Source organism: Pteropus medius, unplaced genomic scaffold (genome assembly GCF_902729225.1).
Source record: "Pteropus medius unplaced genomic scaffold, Ma_sr-lr_union100, whole genome shotgun sequence".
In the NCBI taxonomy this organism is placed as follows: domain Eukaryota; kingdom Metazoa; phylum Chordata; class Mammalia; order Chiroptera; family Pteropodidae; genus Pteropus; species Pteropus medius.
Window position 1 is genome coordinate 1,116,102 of NW_024356336.1, and position 17,995 is coordinate 1,134,096.

The 17,995-nt window shown below is 49.4% G+C and overlaps 1 protein-coding gene across 1 annotated transcript in view; it reads left to right on the forward strand.

Moving 5' to 3' along the window:
• The window catches only part of TMEM119 (transmembrane protein 119), a 5,158-nt gene extending 4,027 nt beyond the window's left edge, over nucleotides 1-1,131 (forward strand). The window contains exon 2 of the mRNA XM_039861837.1: nucleotides 362-1,131. Within this exon, the coding sequence (XP_039717771.1) occupies nucleotides 367-1,131 (765 nt within the window). The 5' untranslated portion in view covers nucleotides 362-366. The remainder of the gene's footprint in view (nucleotides 1-361) is intronic.
• The last annotated feature ends 16,864 nt before the right edge of the window (nucleotides 1,132-17,995 follow it).

The window sequence follows — 17,995 nt, forward strand, 5'->3', positions numbered from 1 at the left end:
AAACTTAAAATAGTGTCTGGCATGTGGAAAGCATTAAAAGGGTAAGTTATTAAATTCAGTCAAGTCAGACAGGATACATTTATGGCACACTTACTGTATACCAGACCTGAAGATACTGAGATAAATAAGATTAAGCCCTTGCCTTCCAGGACCTCGGAGAGAAGTTGGCGGGGGGTGGAGGCTGTCCAGGTGTGAACTCCATCTTAGAAGGAACAGGGGTCCATTGTACGGTGGGGAGGTTCAGGCCTGGGGGAAAGAAGCGACTTGCTAGAACACATTCCATGTTCCCTGCACCTCCTTTGGGGTCCCCTGAGACCCTCGAGTGGCACCCTGACCTCCCTCCTGCCTCGCTTTCCCACAGGCAGCATGGTTTCTGCAGCGGCTCCCAGCCTCATCGTGTCTCTGCTGCTGCTCTCGAGGGCCCTGCCCATGGTCGCCCACTCTGTGCCCCTGCAGGCCGCCCCTCTGGAGGACATGGGGGGCAGTGGGGAAGCTGAGGACTCATCGGCCTCCTCCCCGAGCCTCCCACCACCTGGGACCCCTGCCCTCAGCCCTACGTCGGTGGGGCCCCAGCCCACGCTCCTGGCGGGCCCCAAGCCCCCCACCAACTTCCTGGACGGCATCGTGGACTTCTTCCGCCAGTACGTGATGCTCATCGCTGTGGTGGGCTCCCTGGTGTTTCTGCTCATGTTCATCGTGTGCGCCGCCCTCATCACCCGCCAGAAGCACAAGGCCTCGGCCTACTATCCGTCATCCTTCCCCAAGAAGAAGTACGTGGACCAGAATGACCGGGCTGGGGGTCCCCAGGCCTTCAGCGAGGTCCCCGACAAGGATCCCGATGTGGTCATGAGGAGGGTAGCCTGGCCCCAGCAGCTCCAAGCGGCGCGCGCAGCTGCAAGCGCGTTTTTGCAGTACGGCAGCAAAGTATGGTGCTGGCAGGCAGGTAGTGCGCGTGCGGCCGGTGGAAAGGTGGTGGTGGTGGTAGAAAGGGAAAATACGCGGTGGAAGGCAAAGGGCAAGCGGCGGCAAAGCGCAGCGGGGCACAAAGCGTTTTTTCGTGTGGCAAAGGCGCGCAAGCGCGCTTTTTATGATTCCCGGAACACCGTCTTCCGCTTCCACGCCGCAGCGTGATGGGCGTTTTGGTTTTGCGTGTGTGCAGGCAGCGTTTTGCTGCCAGGGGCCAGCAGCAAGGCAGCGCAGCGCGTAAGTGCGTATGCTGGGTAAAAGGGTATGGTTTTTGCGCGCAAGGCAAAGGCGTATGTGTTTTGTAAAGTATGCGCGTTGCTGGTAGCAAGTAAAGAGAGGGATTTTAAATGAGAGGCAGAAGCACCTGGGCTGGTGTGGTTAGAGCTGCCGCCGGGGCCTGCTTAATCAGGACGGCTTCAAGTGAGTCCTCATGTACACAAATAAACAGCATTCTCAAACTGGGTTCACTCTGGTCGTGAAAAGATTTTGGAGTCCAGGTGAGTTGAAGAAACATTCTTTGATTCCCTGTGACTAGGAGCAGCCCGGGACCAGCCAGTTACAGTAAAGGCCCACTCCTGGCCTCTTTTCGGTCCCTTGACATAAAATACCTTTTTTTTTTTTTTTTTTTATAGCTACATAGCAAAATGCTTCAGAGCACACTCTGGAAATGACTGCTCTAAATGTTCCCAAAGGTGCCCCCAGTGTCTGTTTGGTCCGGGGTATGGGCTGTAGGTTGTGGGGGCTTGGGCCCCTCTCAAGTGCTGCCTCTCATCCCGCCGCTGCTGTGAGAATGAGGCGAATGAATTGAACCTTTTTTGTCAGGCTCCCAAAGCAGCCTAGAAGCCAGGATGGGGTGGGGAGCTGTGTGTGAGGGGGTGGGGGAGGGCTTCTGACGCCCAGCTCCGAGCAGGGGACCCTTGACCGCAGCCCCTTGCTCATGTGCGTTGTCTGGCAGCCTGTGTCTATAGCATTCTTTAGTCCTTGACCAGGGAGCCTGAGCTCCGTCCTAATTTGGGGAGGTTCTTGGAGGTCCTCTTCCCCATACTTTTGTCTGGGGCCCCTCAACCTCCACACAACTCTCAGGTGCTGAGATATTACAAACCAGCACAATAAACCTTTATTCCGGCCTGAGTCTCGCTGGTTTTCTGAGGGGGGAATGAGTCCTCCGGGAGATGGCGACAGGTATGTCCCCTGGGCTGTTTCATGGGGGTGGGGCAACTTTCTGGAGGAGACACATCAGCCAGGCTCTGGGGTCTAAATGGCGGGGGGAAATGAATGAATGTCCAAAGGAACAGAGGGTGGGAACTCAAGCCTCACCCCAAGGCTGAGCGCCAGCCCTGGACTTGTAGCCACATAGCCAGGTTCCATGCGTGGCTCTGCTACTTACTGTGGCCACAGGGGAGCCAACCGCTCTTTGTTTCCTTGAGGAGACAGGGCAATGGAGGGGCTTCCAGTGGAGGCTTCAGTTTCCCATCCCCCTGAAGAGTGGCTGAGGATGAGACTGGTCTCTGGACAATGCTGCACTCACCGCACCCTCCCTGGCGCCTGGGGTTGGAGGCAGCCCTGGCCTTTGTCTCCTCACCACCAGGCTCCTCCTCGCCTTTGATAGCAAGTTCCTGTGGCCACTGCTCCCCCTCTGCCTTGGAGCTGCCAGCTGGAATCCAGATGTGACTGAGCTGGGAGCACGTGCTGGATCTCCGGGGTGATGGGGGCAGGGAGTCCAACCCCCTGCTCCCCCTCTCCTCTATCGACCCCACATCCATCCGGAGGGGGCCCGGGTTTGGGTTTCATAAAACACAATGGCCTCTGTCTCGCTCAGTGGGGAAGCACCCTCCCTTTCTCAGCCCAGACCAGCTCCTGCCCAAGAACATAGGGAGAATTGAATACGAATACTGAATACCCGGATGCTGTGTGGCTCTGACCAAGTCACTTAACCTCTCTGGGTGTGACAGGCTCTCTCCTTGTTCCTGAGCTCCTATGAGGTCCTGGGCTCTGGGGTATGGCGAGCAAGTGCACTAAGCTTCCCCATGACAGGCAAAAACCAGGTAAGACAGAAGTGGACATGGGAGATGTTGCCCAGTCAGCAGCTCCCTGGTCAGTGACTTCCCATTAATGCTTAACTGGGCCTCCAGAGGATGTGGAGTGTGGGCTTTAGCCATAGACTATGTCCCCTGGGACTTGTGGGGGGAGGGGGGATTAAGGCGGTCATTTGAGCCCTGGTGCAGGAGTCAACCTCTTCCTCATCTCTGAGCTTTTACAGCTATTATTCCTTCTGCCTATAATATCCTTCAAACCATCTTGCCTTGCTAACTTCCTCTCATCCTTTAGCTTCTGGCCTAAACGTCCCCTCCTCCTGGGAGCCTTCCCTGACAGCTCTCACCCAGCTTCTTTTCCACAATCCCTTGGGCTCAGTGACGATGACTGCTCACAATTAATGAGCACCTATTATGTCCCAGGCACTGCTCTAAGCACTGGACATCATTAACGCATTGAGTCTCACAACCCTACAAGATGAGTACTGTTATTAGTCCTATGTTACAGATAAGAAAACTGAGGCCCAGAGAGGTGAAGTTAGCTGCCCGGGTCACACAGCCAGGATTCCAGCCCCTTGATCTGATTCTAGAGTCTGAGTTCTCCGCTGGGCTCTACTGCTTTTATAATAAATGAATGAGTGAATGAATTAATGAAGCCCTTGGAGGAGGAGACAGCATGGCCCCACTCCTGCTTAGAACCCCTTCAATTTGCTCCCCCATCTTTGATGGAGTAACCCAGGAGGGCCCTCTTACGGGCACATATCGGGCCTCTGCCCAGGCACCAGTGAGGAGTGAGCCATGGAGGGAGACAGTGGTTGGGGGGGTGTGGCCGGGCTGGAGGGAGAGTAGGGCCTGAGGGTTAGGGTGACGGGTTCCACTGTTCTCATGGATCCGGGAATCTGCCAGGGCTTAAACAGGCCCCACACTGTCCCAGGGCTTGTAAAACCACACGGCTGCCCTCAGCCTGGGAGTCTGTCCTGGGACCAGGCCTGCTGTCATCATAAATGGGGAGGGAGGGAGGGAGCGAAACCACCCCAAGACATGAACCCCAGCTCAATGTGGGAATGGGGGTGGGGGTGCTGAAGAGCCCCCTTCCCCATATCCTGGCCTGTTCTCAACAGCCCGATGGGCTGGCCATTTGCTGGCTGGGAGTCTTGCCTAGGGTGAGAGCAGGAGGGGCAGAACTCACACCTCCTGGGCCACTCTGCTCTGGGCACATTGTTTGACCCCCTGGATGGTTAAAGTGGTTTGGGCCCTGGGGCGAGACTGCCTGGGTCAATGCCAGCTCCACCCTGACCTGGCTGTGTGGCCTCGAGCAAGTCTCCTCACCTCTTTGGGCCACGTGTATAAAGAGGGGATGATCCTACCCCACCTGGCAGGGGTCTCCACCTGCACATTGAGATTACCTGGAAGCTTTTAAAAATCCTGGCTCTGGGGCCCTCACCAAGACCAATTAAATTAGAGTGTCCTTAGGTGTGGCTGGGGAATTGTCACCACCAAGATGCAAAGCTCACAAGGAGTGGAGCCTGGGTGTACGTCCACCACTGTCTCGCCAGCATCAGTAGCTGGCACATGGTAGGTGTTCCTTGTGTGAGCATGTACACGTAAGGCTGAAGGAAGGCACACGTGCCAGCGCATCCATAACCACATTGAACCCTCTCCACGGTCTTCACAGACAGATGTTTCATTACCCCCATTTTACAGATGAGGAAACTGAGGCTCAGAGGGGTGCAGTGACTTGCCTGAGGTCACACAGCTGGGCATAGCTGGGATTATAACCCAGGGCCCTCTGGCTCCTCAGCCTGGGCTCTTCAGTGCTGAGCCTCCCACCTCATTTTTGGACTTGTCTTTGTTCCCAGGGCTGAGCCTCTTTGCTGAGCGGGATGTGGGCACATGTGTTTTGTGTCTCTGGCATTTAATCATGAGTCCTGTTTCCTTGTTTCAACCTTGCCTTGCCCCCTGGGGCGTTGACAGTGATGGCTCAGCACTGTGGGTCTGGCCTGTCTTGGTTCTCTTTCACAGAGGCTTGGTATCCTCTAGTCTGCCCTGGTTGGGATTACTTAACTCCTTGAGTTCCCAGGTGGGCCAGGAGCAAGTAGCAGGGTCGTAAACCCTTTGTTTTCCAACCACAACTATTTAATAAGCAGCTACTATGTGCCAGGTTTTGGGGACACGGCATTAGTAAAACATATCTAAGGCTATATTCTAGTGGAGGAGATGAAAATTCAACAAAGAATCGTCCGAATGCAACCACAATGGTTAATAACAGGAAGAGTCATCTTTGATAAATGGACTGTTATGCATGTCTGGTGCTTTACTTTCTGTAGCTTTACCGAGGTATAATGGCCACACGATAAATTCACAGAGTGTACAATTTGATGATTTTGACATATGTGTATACTCATAAAGCCATTGCCACAGTCAAGATGATGGATATATCCATCACCCCTGAAACGTTCTTCATACCCCTTGGAAACAATCCTTCCTGCTTCTCTCCCTCCCCCACCCCCAGTCCCAAGGCAACTATTGATCTCCTTTCTGTCACCATGATTCATTTTGATTTTCTGGAATTTTATATATGTGGAACCATACGGTGTATACTCTTGTTTGGTCTGGCTTCTTTCACTCAGCATACATATGTTGAGATTTCTTCATGTTATTGTGTATATCAGTATTTCACTCTTTTTATTGCTGACTAGTATTTCTTTGTATAGATGTATTACAATTTGTTTATCCGTTCACCTGCTGATGGACATTTGGGTGGTTTCCAGTTTTAAGCTATTACAAATAAACCTGCCATGAACTACTGATGTTATTTTATTTCTTCCTCACAACCTTCTTAATGAGATGGTCATTATTTCTCCCTATTTGACGGACGAGAAAAGCAGAGACCCAGAGAGGTCAAGTAACTGGTCTAAGGTCATACAACCAGTAGTCGGAGTATAGAAACTTAAACAGTGGGATTGACTGAGCTAAGTGACTTTGGGGACACTCTACAGTTCAGAAGGTCTCAGAACCCCTGATAGAGACCAGCCCCTCATTTTATATGCAGGCATCGAAGGCCAAGACAGGAGCTGGTGAGAGTCCGAGAGTCTGGTGGGCAGTCTGGTGCTATGTTCAGCTCTGCTCTGCTTTGTCCTGGCTCTTACCTGCTGTGAAGGAAGGATTGGGCCTGTCTGGAGTGGGACAGGGATTTGCCATTTTTTCAGGAGATTTTCATTTCAGGATTCCTCAGGCCACTCAGAAATAGCAAGAAGGATTTGACGCTGGCTCCAGGGCCCAGGAGGTTCCCCCGCAGCTGCTCCCCGCTTCCCAAGCGGGTCTTGGGTTTATGGCAGCAGCTGCAAAGTATAAAATAACCCTGCTCATAAATCCTCTCTTGCCAGGGTCCCTGATGCCAGAAGCTTCTGAGATGCCCAGCACAGGCATCCCACCAGCCACTGGGGCCCTGCTGGAACTCCTGGGGCTGCCCTGGAGGGCTGGAGGGTCCAGGTCTAGGGGTGGCCACCTGGGGCCTCTTCTTTAGGATTTGGGGAGCCAGACTCAGCTGCAGGGTTCTGGAGAGGGAAAAGGAGGAACTGAGATTGCAAAGGGGTCGATGACTGGGACAGCAAGGGGAGGGGGAGGTAGTGGGACACGGAAATAAGAAACCAGGAGACCCAACCAATTAGGCCCCTCCTCACTGTGTGACTTGGGGCAAATCATTTAACCTCTATGAGCTATGGGTTCCTCCTTTGTAAAGCTGGGACCACAGCCCTTGCCTTGTCCGCTTGGAATGCTGAGAAGTTAATAGAGGTAAGTGCACTTTACAATGTGCAGAGCAGTGTAGCATGGCAGTTAGGGGTGCAGGCTTCAGAGGACATGAGTTAGAATCCCAGCTCTGCAATTTCTCAGCTCTGTGGCCTTGGGCAAGTCACTTAATCTCTCTGGGCCTCCGTTTTCTCATCTGTGAAATGGTGGTACTTACCTTGGAGGGTTGTCAGAAGCAGAGGTCATTCACTTAAAATGCTTAGGACAGCCCCCACCCCCAGCTGCTCAATGAATGTGAGCTTCTGTTAGCTATAAACTGTGAAGAGCTGTGTGCAGAGAAGAGAAAAGGAAGAAACATCTGTGTCTAAAGGTCTGGCTGTTCTGCGAGTTGCCTCTTTTTTTCCAGGTCTAGGTTTAGAAGCTTCAGAATCATAAGATCAGTGATTCTTAGATGCTTGAAACTTTGGAGTCTCAACATCTTTTCTTGGGGTTTAGGGCAGAGGATCTTGGAAGTGTTGGTGAAATGAAAGCAGTGCCAGCAGCCAGGGAAGCCCCGTGAACTTCAGGGAGGGATCAAGGGTGTGGCCAGAGAAGAGAGACAGTCTCATGCTGCCCTTTGGGTGGTGAAACCCCCCATCCCATGTGCCCTTCTGCAGGGGTTTGGCGCCTGGTGGGGGCCAGGGGTCATGCTGCAGCTGTTCCCTGTCTCCCTCTGGGCTACAATCACCCCAGCCAGGGCTTAGACATTGTCTGGGCAAGTGTAGCTGGAGATGTGGCTGGCAATATGGCTTGGGAAGACGAGGGACTTGGGCCCAAGGGGGCAGGTGTCAGGGCTATTTCTGGGGAGGGTGGAAGGGTGAGGGGAGACCCAGTGGGATTAGCTGCCATGTGACCTAGAACATGTCTTTCCCTCTCTCTGTTCTGTTCTCAGCTATAAAACAAACGAAATTTTTATAGCAGCAACTCTGGCAGAAAAATCCTCCAGGTACAGTGGGGGAAGGACATGAGGTGTCTGCATCCCGAAGGACGGGTTGAAATCCCAGGGTTGGAATTCCACCTCCAGACTCTGTGAACTTGAGCGGCTTTCGTCCCCTCTCCGAGCCTCAGCGCTTCATCTGTGCAACAGGTCCTACCTCGTCTCAAGGCTCAGATGAGAAAACGCACCTGGAGCATGTGGCCCAGGATGGAGAAAGAGCTACATTTCTCTTGGCTCTTTTGATTGTCCTTGTCGTTCCTACCATCAGGAAACTCCAAAGAGGGTACCGTGGGTGGTTCTGATCTCCTCCAAGACCTGCGGGTCCGGCCCAGCATGGAGCTGGGTATTCAGTAGGTGCTCAATGAATGCTGAGCAGGAAGTGCTGAGCTCCCTTCAAGGAGCTCCTTGAATGAAGAGCAGAGGGAAAACTTGACACTGGGGGAGCTGGACATCTCTGCACCTGTCCTGAGAGAGGTCGTGATGTAAGGGGCTCCAGGAACCCCCTTTGACCCCCAATTCTTGAGCATCTTCTGTGTAGCAGGCATGGCACTAAGCACTTTCTAGACATTCAGTCCCCACAAAGCTGAGGGGGGCATGGATATTATCCACCTTCTACAGAGGAAGACACAGAAGCCCAGAGAGGTGAAGTGACTCACCCAAGGTCACACAGCCAGAAAGTACCTGAGCTGGGCTCTGAGCCTCTTGGCACTGTTGGTCCCCATAGTCCCTGCTCCACACTGCCTGCAATCCTATTCATGAATGAATGAACAAGTACATGAATGCAGGATAATGGGCTGGAGGAGGGGGCCCAAGACCAACGTGTCCAAACTGCCCTGAGGCCCCACAGCTCAGCTGACTCGAGTGTCTTCAGAGCTGCCAGGTGCTGCCTGCCCTGTGGTCTGTGAGATGGAAAGGCTGTAAAGAGGGCTTTGACCACAACGGGGCCACGGGGTTAGCTCGTTCCTGTTCGCACGCAGTGCGTGCGCGCACTCTGCTCCGGGAGCAGCTCGGGCTGCTCACCCAGCACAACATTGTGGCCTCTGGGACCACGACCCGACAGGTTGCCTTTATCCCCATTTTACGGAGTATGCTGAAAAGGCCGGCGAGAGGTCATGTGGCCGGCGAATAACCAAGTCAGTCTGTAGGACTCCAAAGCCCTTGGCCGTGACTAAGATGCTGCATGCAAAAGGGGGAGTCCATAGGGTCTGGAGTCTAAGCCACAGACCTGAGGCTCTTGGGGGGCATGAACACAGAGGTAGGGGCCCCATGCAGGCACTGGCCTTGGGTCTGGGGCCCAGGGGTGGATGTTGAACACTGCCCCCTCCCTGGCTGTGTTTCCTGGAGCAAATCGCTTGCCCTCTCTGGGCCTCAGTCTCATCTCTGACAAAGGGAAGAAAGAGGCTTGCTCTGAATTTCAGACAGCTGGTGGGCCTCAAACTCTGTTCCTGTGAGGCGTTATTATCAGCACCTGGGGAAAGAGATGCCGGGTGCCATTTTCCTCTAAATAAAAATAATCACTTGATTCTTGGACAAGAAGGCCTTAGGAGAACCTGGCTTCTTTTTCCCCCTTTAATCCATCCCAAAGAGATCAAACGCTCCCCATTTTGAGAGACCCCCTTGATGAAATCTCCCAGCTCCCTTGGTCATCTCTCCAGCATCTGAACAAACCCTTTATCAGGAAGTCCTTTCTTCTAGCTAACCTAAGTCGAACAGGCTGATCCCACAGGCCAGTTTCCCCACAGTCTGGACTGCTGGCTGGAAGGACCGGGTAAGACATTGGGGAGCCAGTTAGAAAGACTTTCGAATTTTTCTCACGGCCTCTCATAAGATAAGAACATTTTGTCTTTGTCTAGATCTGATCTTCGCACTGTCCGGTTTTGAGCAGACTGGAGTGAGAGAGAAATGGCCTTTTTGAAGGGTCATAAGGCAGCATCTATCAGAGTTGGAAATGTCCTTGCCCTTTGCCCCAGACATTCTTTCTGGAAACTGCCTACAGAAATAGGTATGTCTACCCTGAGATGGATGTGCAAGGATGTTCATTTAGAATAAGTGAGCGAAAAAGGAACTCTCTACATGCCCATAAGTGTGGGAGAGTTAAAAAGATGTTGGTCCTGTCAAGTGAGAGGATATTTAGAATTTGCTTCAGGACAAGGGTCCAGAACATAAATATGGTCAATATTTCCCAATTCGCTTTTCACATAAATGATTTCATGTTAAGAATCTCTATGAAGTTGGTTCAATTAGCTTCATTTAGCTGAGGAAAAAACTATGTCAGCTCAGAGAATTGTTGACGAATGTGGTGCCAAAGATGTAAGGTGACTTGTTTGGGGAGAGGGCTCGGGTCCGAGTTCTGGCCTCAGAGCTCAACGTCCTTGTGGGTTGTGGTCTACTTTAAGGGAGGGGAAAGAGCTCTGAGCTCCAGGAAGCAGCCCTGACGTGATTGTCTCACACACAGAAGTCACCTGTTTGAGGGGTGAGCCCAGACTGCAGTTTACCTGGGCTTGGCTGTCTCTCGCATGGAGCCAGTTCAGGGTTCCCACAGCCTGGGCCCCTTGGGCTCGGTGGAGCATAGTTTTCAAACAAGTGGTATAGTCCTATCACTTGACCTACAAATGAAGAAACTGAGACCCCCCAAAGGTAATGGCTGAGGCAGATCACCATCCCGGGTTACCTGACTCTGTGAGTTCCCATTCAGGAAGGATCTTTAGGTAGATAGACGATTGAAGCATCCATGAGTGACTGTTTCATAGCTTCCTGTCTATGCTCTTCACTTTCTCTCTCTCTGTGTGTGTGTGTGTGTGTGTGTGTGTGTGTCTTATTGCAATGGCTGGAACCTCTAATTCAACATGATTGGTGGTTGTGGTGGAGGTGGAGGTGGTAATGGACATCCTTGTCTTATTCCTGATCTCGATGAGAACGCTTCCCAAATTTTCCAGTGGCCATAATGTTTGCTGTCGCTTTTCTGGTAAATGCACTGTTTTAAGTTAAGGAAATTACTTTCTATTCTTGGATTACCAAAATTTTGTATTGCAAATAGGTTTTGAAGTTTATCAAATGCTTCCCCCTATCTCCTAAGATGAGACGGTTCTTCTTTTCTCACTGTGGGGAACTGGATAAAAACATTCCTAGGAAATCCAAACAAGCTGGCTTTGTCTCAAGTGTGGACCCTCCCACTCTTTCACGTTCCCTTGTCTCTTCTTTCTCCCTAAAATGCAGACAGTTTTCAAGGCCTGAGGAACTGGACACGAGAGGAGGGTGAGGCATCAGAATAGAAATGATCTCCTTGTGCTGGGTCAGCGCTTTCCATCGGCCTGGTTTCTGCTGCCGTTTCCTGTACTAATCTGAAGGGGGGTGGGGCAGCTCCCCCCACATGTTCCAGACATAGCCTGAGACATTCTGAGGTTGCTTTAAAATGCTGGTAGCAGACAGACAGGGGGGGATCTTGAAGCCTTGCATTCCTCTCCAGGATGCCTGAGGAGGAGGGGGGCGGAGGCTGGTGGGGTGTGTGGTGGGGGAGGAATTTTTCTTGGGGCGGGGGTTGTTTCGTGGCGTGGGGAGAAGGGCCAGTTGCTAGGCAGAATCGGCAGAGATGAATCATGTTCTGGCGTGAGTTGGTTATTGGCTAAAAGGCGAAGATGTCCAAGTTTGTGGAATTTTTTTGTTTGAGCTGGAAGGGAATATGGATTCGTTGGGTACAAACCCTCACTTTGCAGATAAACTACAAATACAGAGAGGGAGAAAAGTTTGGATCTCTTGTCTCCTAGTTTTTTCAGGGCCCTCACTGTGGGTGCAGGCCCACGGCCAGAACAAGCCTTTGCGAGCACTTCCCTTGTTGTATGCAGTGACTGTTCCAGGTATCAGAGATTTAATGGTGAATCCTCAGACACACTCGCCCTAAGCAAGACAAATCCAGAGCATTATGTGCTACGAAGAAAACCAACAGTGTAATGACCTAGTGAGTAGGCATGGATTTCTATTTAAGTCAGGGTGGAGGGGGCGGCCTGTATGGGGAGATGACATTTGAAGTGAGACCTGAATAGAGGAAGCAGCCGCATGAAACCCTGGGGAAGAGGATGCTGGGCGGAGGGGCCAGCAAGTGCAAATGTCCTGAGGTAGGAATGAGCTTGGTGAGTTTGAGGGACAGCAGGGAGGCCAACGGGACTGGAGTGGGCTGAGTGAAGCAAAAAGTGAGCAAAGCCTGGGTCAGGCAGGTTTTTGGATGCCAGGGAGAGGTTCCATGCCAAGCTCTTGCTCTGCATAAAGCAGAGGCATGATCTCCCTCCTGAGTCCTTCTCCTGCCTCGTGGTGCCCGCTAAGAGCCTGTCCTGTGAATGAATGAGTATTTATTTAGTAAGCACCTATGATGCGCCCAGTTGTCCTAGGCACTTTGTCCATGTAATCTCATTTAATCCTGCAACAGCCCCTCTCAAGCTGTCCATCTAAGGAGGAGAAATGAGAGAGGCCCACGCTTGCCTGGGGCCACTCAGTGCAGGAGTCCCTGACCCAAGCTCTCTCCCTTGAGGTTAACTTGGCCAGAAAAGGATTCGCTTGCACGAGCAAACTGTCCTTTGGTTCAGCTCCCTAGAAAAAAGAGTGGGAAAGGTCGAGAGGAGACTCAGATCCCGCGGCCACCAAAGAAGCCTTGCCGGGAAGCAGGGCTGCACTATCCTGGGGCCTTTGGGGTCGGAATGGATGAGTACCCGCTTGAAGGGAGATGGTCCTCAGGGGGGCCCTGCTGTTGTGAGAAAGCAAGCAAGATTCTGAGGCTGAAGGGCAAGTGGGACAGTATGAGAAGCTCCCACAAAGCTCTTCTGCCCCAGATAGTAAGCCCAACAGATGCCTGGAATTCCACCATTAATGATTTATTCATTGGTGGTAAGCATTGCTCTTGGCCCCGCTTCTTGTAAAATGCAAATCTCCTTTGGAGAAAAAGAGTAAGAAGAAGAAGTCTCGAACCCAACAGTGCGATAAATTTTAGAGATTGTAAATGATAGGGGCCCCAACACCAGACAGCTCTGAGAGGTGATCAGATTTAGATCTCCCCAGAGGGTCAACAGAGACTGTAGCTGGAGCTATGCCTGCTGCCTGTCTCCTCCCTTTGCCCAATTCTGCGTTCTTAACTGCTTTTCCACAGGTGTCGATCCCAAGAACACTCCCGAATAATAACCTTTGGAATCACCTGAGGAATTTGACCTGTAACAATGATGATGGTGATATTTCTGATGATGACCGTGATGGGGTTAATGATGATTATGGCGATGATATTGATGATGATGATGATGTTGATGATAGTGACAATGATGGTGATAACGTCTATGCTGACAACGTTGGTGATGGTGGATGTGTCAGTCTGCCAGGGCTGCCATAATAAAATACCACAGACGTTGTGGCTTAAACAAGAGAAATTAATTTCCCCATAGTTCCAGAGGCTGTAAAGTCCAAGATCAAGGTTCTGATAGAATTCAGTTTCTGGTGAGGGCTCTCTTCCTGGCTTTTAGATATATCCTCATATGACCTTTCCTCTGAGTGTGTTTGGAGAGACCTTTCCTTTTAAAGCCCCACCATTATGACTTTATTTAACTTTAATTACCTCCTAAAGACCCTATCTTTAAATACAGTCACATTGAGGGTTAAGGTGTCAACATATGAATTTTAGGGGGACACAATTTAGTCCATAGCAGAGATGATGGTGATAATAATGATGATGATGACCATGATGGTGACAACTGCTGCTGATGTTGGTGATGGTGATAGCTATGGCAGCAATGATTGTTGGTGGTGGCGACGATGGTGGCGCTGATGATGGTGGTGATGATGATGATGACAATAATAGCCATGACAGTATTGAGAATGATGATGGTGATGATGACGGTGTTGATGGTGGTGGTGATGGGGATGGTGGCGATGATGATGATGGTGCTCGTGGTGGTGATGATGGTGATGATTAGCTAACATATGCTGAGCAATGCCACATTCTGGTGCTGTGCTTTTTTACTTTACATTTGATAATTCATTTAATCCTCACATCAATTCTGCAGCTTAGGAGCTGGTATTCTGTTGATTTTTCAGCAAGGGAAATGAGGCTCAGAGAAGTTACATATCTGCTTAAGGTCACATTTAGAGATCATGGCAGAGCTGGGATCAGAAACCAAGGCCCCAAGTCCCCATCCAAGATTGTTCCCTAACGTCCTGAGGTCCTGCTTAAAAGGGGTCAGTGACACAGCGCTGCATGTGATGTCTGGGCAGAAGGGAATCCAGCCCAACCCTTTGACCCACTGTCCTGAGACCCCAGGAGCAGGAAGGGAGGCCCCTGGAACCTCTTTTGTACCAGAAGCTCTGGGGCAGCAAGAGTTGTCCTCACCCGGGGTGCCTTAGGAGTTATTCTGAGAGCTGGGCTTCTCTGAAGCTAAGCCAAGGGTGGGAGTGTTTAATATGACATTTCCAAAGATAGCTGGGTAGGGAGACGCTGGTGGTATTTGAGGCTGGGCCTGGGGAATAGCTGTGTCTTGTGGTTGGCCATGCACTGTGGAATGAGCTTGCCTGTCAAGTCATGTGTGACAAAAGTCATGTCAGTGTGTCTCCTCCATGGGTAGAGCAAGAACACAGCTTTGCATAATTTTGGAGGCCTTGCTGCAAGGGCTGTTCCCATGTCAAAGATACCAAAAGTTGAAAGCCCGGAGGTTACAATATTTAAAAAATAGTAATAATAGTACTACTACTAGTAGTAGTGACAATAGTACTAATGGTAACAATAGTTACTACTAGTAATGGTAATGATAGTACTAATGCTAATAGTAATAATGATAGGAGCAGTATAGAGAATAGCGTAGTAGCCTTGGGCAAGAATTCTGCCTCCACTACTTCCTGTCTGTGTGATCTTGGACAGGTTACCTTTTCATTTCTTCATCTGTAAAATGGGATAATCATAGTATTTTAGGATTTCTGAGGAGGTAATTAATATAAAACACCCAGAGACTGTGCCTAGTAGAGTCAAGGCTGAAGTGTATGCATCATCATGACAACTGCCATAAAAACAATGAACTCTTTTTATATGCACTATGCTTTTTATGCATTATCGCATTTAATCATCATGTCAACCTGACCAGGTAGGCACTATTATTCTGTTTTGCAGACGAATAAATTGAGGCTTGGGGTGGTTGAAGGGTCTTGTTCAGGGTTGCTCAGTGGTAGCCAGCATTTGAACCCACTCTGTCTGACTCCGACTCTCCAAGCTCACCCTGCTTGGTCCTGCTGCTGCTTCCCTATGTAGAGGCAGTCTTCTCTGGAAAGGTGGCATTTTGGAAGTTTGGCTGATGTCATCTTGGAGGGTGGATTTCAATCCATCTATCCATCTGTCCATCCATCTATCCATCCACTCACCCATCTACCCATTTAATAAGCATTCATGGAGCCCCTAGTAAATCAAGAACTGTACCTGATGTTGGGTTTGCTAGTTAAGACATTGCCATGAAAAGAACCTACACAGTCATCAACAGAAGACTAAATTTCAGACCATCATATATAGAATAAGAGTGAGACAGGTCTATAGGAACTGATAGAAGAAATATACTCAAGAGGAAAAGAAAAAGATGCAGAAGTCTGGGAAGTGTGCTAGCTACCATTTGTGTAAAAAAGAAAATAATGGGTAGACTATTTAAACATATGTATATATACTTGGATATGCCTAGAAAATTTCTGGAAGGACATCTAAGAAACAAGTATCAGAGACTGCCTCTGAGGAGGGAGACTGGAGAATTAGTAGGAGTGGCAAGGAAAGATATATATCACGCCATTCCATTTCAAGCTGTTTGAATTTTTTTAAATAGTGTGTTACCTATTTAAAATTGAAAAAATAATCTATACTAAAAGAAGACTCAGTCTCTGGGTGATAATATAGAAAGATAAGAAAACAGCAAATTACAATGCCATCTATGATACACATGTGATTAGAGAAGTATTGGAGACTATGGGAGCATAGAGGGGCACCTAGCTTAGCCCAGGGAAATCAGGGGAGGCTTCCCAGAGGAGGTGGTACCTGAGATGAGGCTCCCAGGCTGAGTGGAAGTTAAGGGAAGATGCCTGGCAAGGGCCTTCCTGGCAGTAGGAACAGATGAGCAGAGGCCTGCAGTAAAGGTTCAGTGCAGCTGGAACAAAGTGACCAATGTGGTAAGAGGTTTAGAATTTGTCTGAAAGACAATGGCAAGTCATGGATGAGTTTTAAGCAGAGGAGTGACAAGGTCAGAGTTTTGCTTAGAAATATCCTTCTGGTAGCCATGTGGGAGATGGATCGCGACAGCGAGACTGGAGGCAGGAAGACTGATGGAGAGGCCAGGTGAGGGATGATGAAGGCCTAGACTAAGGCAAACCCAAGGTGGGCAGAGAAGAAGGGATTCAAGAGCTCTTTAGATATGTGAAACGACACCTCAGAAGACAGTGAGCATCTACTGAAACAATTTTAGCCAACTGCTTTGCAAAGTGCACAGTACTTCATAGTGGTTCCCACTCATGGGTGCACATTGGAGACTCCTGGAGAGCTTTTAAAAAACACCAGTGCCTAGGCCCCACCCCCAGGGCATAGGATTTAACTGGACGTAGGGATGAAATTGGGCTCCCTGGTGACTATGATGCACAGCCAGGGCGAGTGCTTGGTGATGGATTGGCCAAATGAGTGAATTAGGGCTCATCCCGGGTTGGTTCATTTTATTCATGTGATGCTCAGGGCACAGATGAGTGGCTGATGTGAACTTAGAATCCTTGGTATGTTCTGCTGGAAGGAAACAAGGTGGGAGAAGCTTCTTGAGCTTTAGAGTCATATAGCCCAAGAGAGGTGGCTTGAGTCAGTTGACCCATGGAGCCAGTTTTCTTGTTTGAAACAAACTTCAGTGGGTTGTTATGAGACTTAACAGGTTTACAGATATAAGAACCTGGCACAGGGCACAAGTGCTTGATGGACTATCGTAATTTACGTCAACATCTCCATGGCAGATTTTACTTGGAGATGCTAAGACCCACTTGGAGACAGAATAAGCCCTAGACTTGAGCTCATTGAAGGGTATCTGATGCCCTCGTGTGGTTAAAACTAGATTTGTCTGGGAAAAGGAGTGTTTAATGTAAATTTAAAAAAAAAAAACAACAAAAAAACCACTCATTTCTTTTAGCTACACAACCATATATTTTGAGATTTGGGCTATCCTGGTAATATTGTTTTGGCTGTTTATGAGAAGCTTCTGATGTGTAGAATTCAGCTTCAACTCCCAGAGGATGTTATCCAGGACAAAAATGTCTCATTTTAAAAAAATTACAAAGAAAAGTGGTAGGGAATTGCAGTGTTACCACATATAATAAAGAAGGGAAAGAGACCAATACGGCCTAGAGAGACTGTGAATTAAATAGTAGAACATGCCACAAAGAAAAATCTGACATGGTTCCACCTGGTGGCTCTAATTTGAGATTATAAAGGTCCCGCTCTGTCGTAGCCACAGGCTGTGGAGGGGATGGCCTTTGAAGTTCTGTGCCCCTCCCAAGAACCCAGAGGATTTTTAAATATATTTTAACAGAGGAGGTATATTTAAGAGAAGAAGGAGCCAGCCTATGTCTGAATAACAACAACCAAAAAACCACCATCAGAAAAGACAAACTTACTCTGCGAGAGTTGAAAGAGAATCGAGACTTAGCTGGTATTTTTATATTATGTTTTCACTAGAAAATTGAGCCTCCTTTAGTAGGATTTTAGTTGGTGTATGGCTGTGGGTATACCCTCCCCTTCAACCCTGGGGGAGGGGGATAAGGGCACAGAGGGACAGTGATTAGAACATGTTATTCATATGAGCTAGGGATGGATGTTTCCAACTTTAGCTCACTGTACACATAAAGACAGTTCAGAATGAACCATGTAAATGTCACACCTGTGCAGGACAAAGAATGGAACAAAGAAGTTTCTTCCCTATGGCTTATCTGCCACCACACAAACTGGAATCACCTGCCCAGACCTAAAGCTGAATTCTGTATTTTAAACTTGTTCAATATCCCAGGTGTTCTTTACCTATTTGGTCCACCACTTTAGGGTATTGTCTAAGCCAGAGTTTGCCAGATTTTAGATTTCATAAGTCAGTGAAATTACAAAAGGAATTTTCTGTTCTTTGAGTGGTCCATCTGTTATTTTGCAAAGAGCAACCAAAAGTGATGGCTACCTCTTTTCACCTTCTCCCGTTTCATAAAACATGATACACATGTGGCGTTGTAAAAGTCTCCATGCATAGTCTTTACTCCC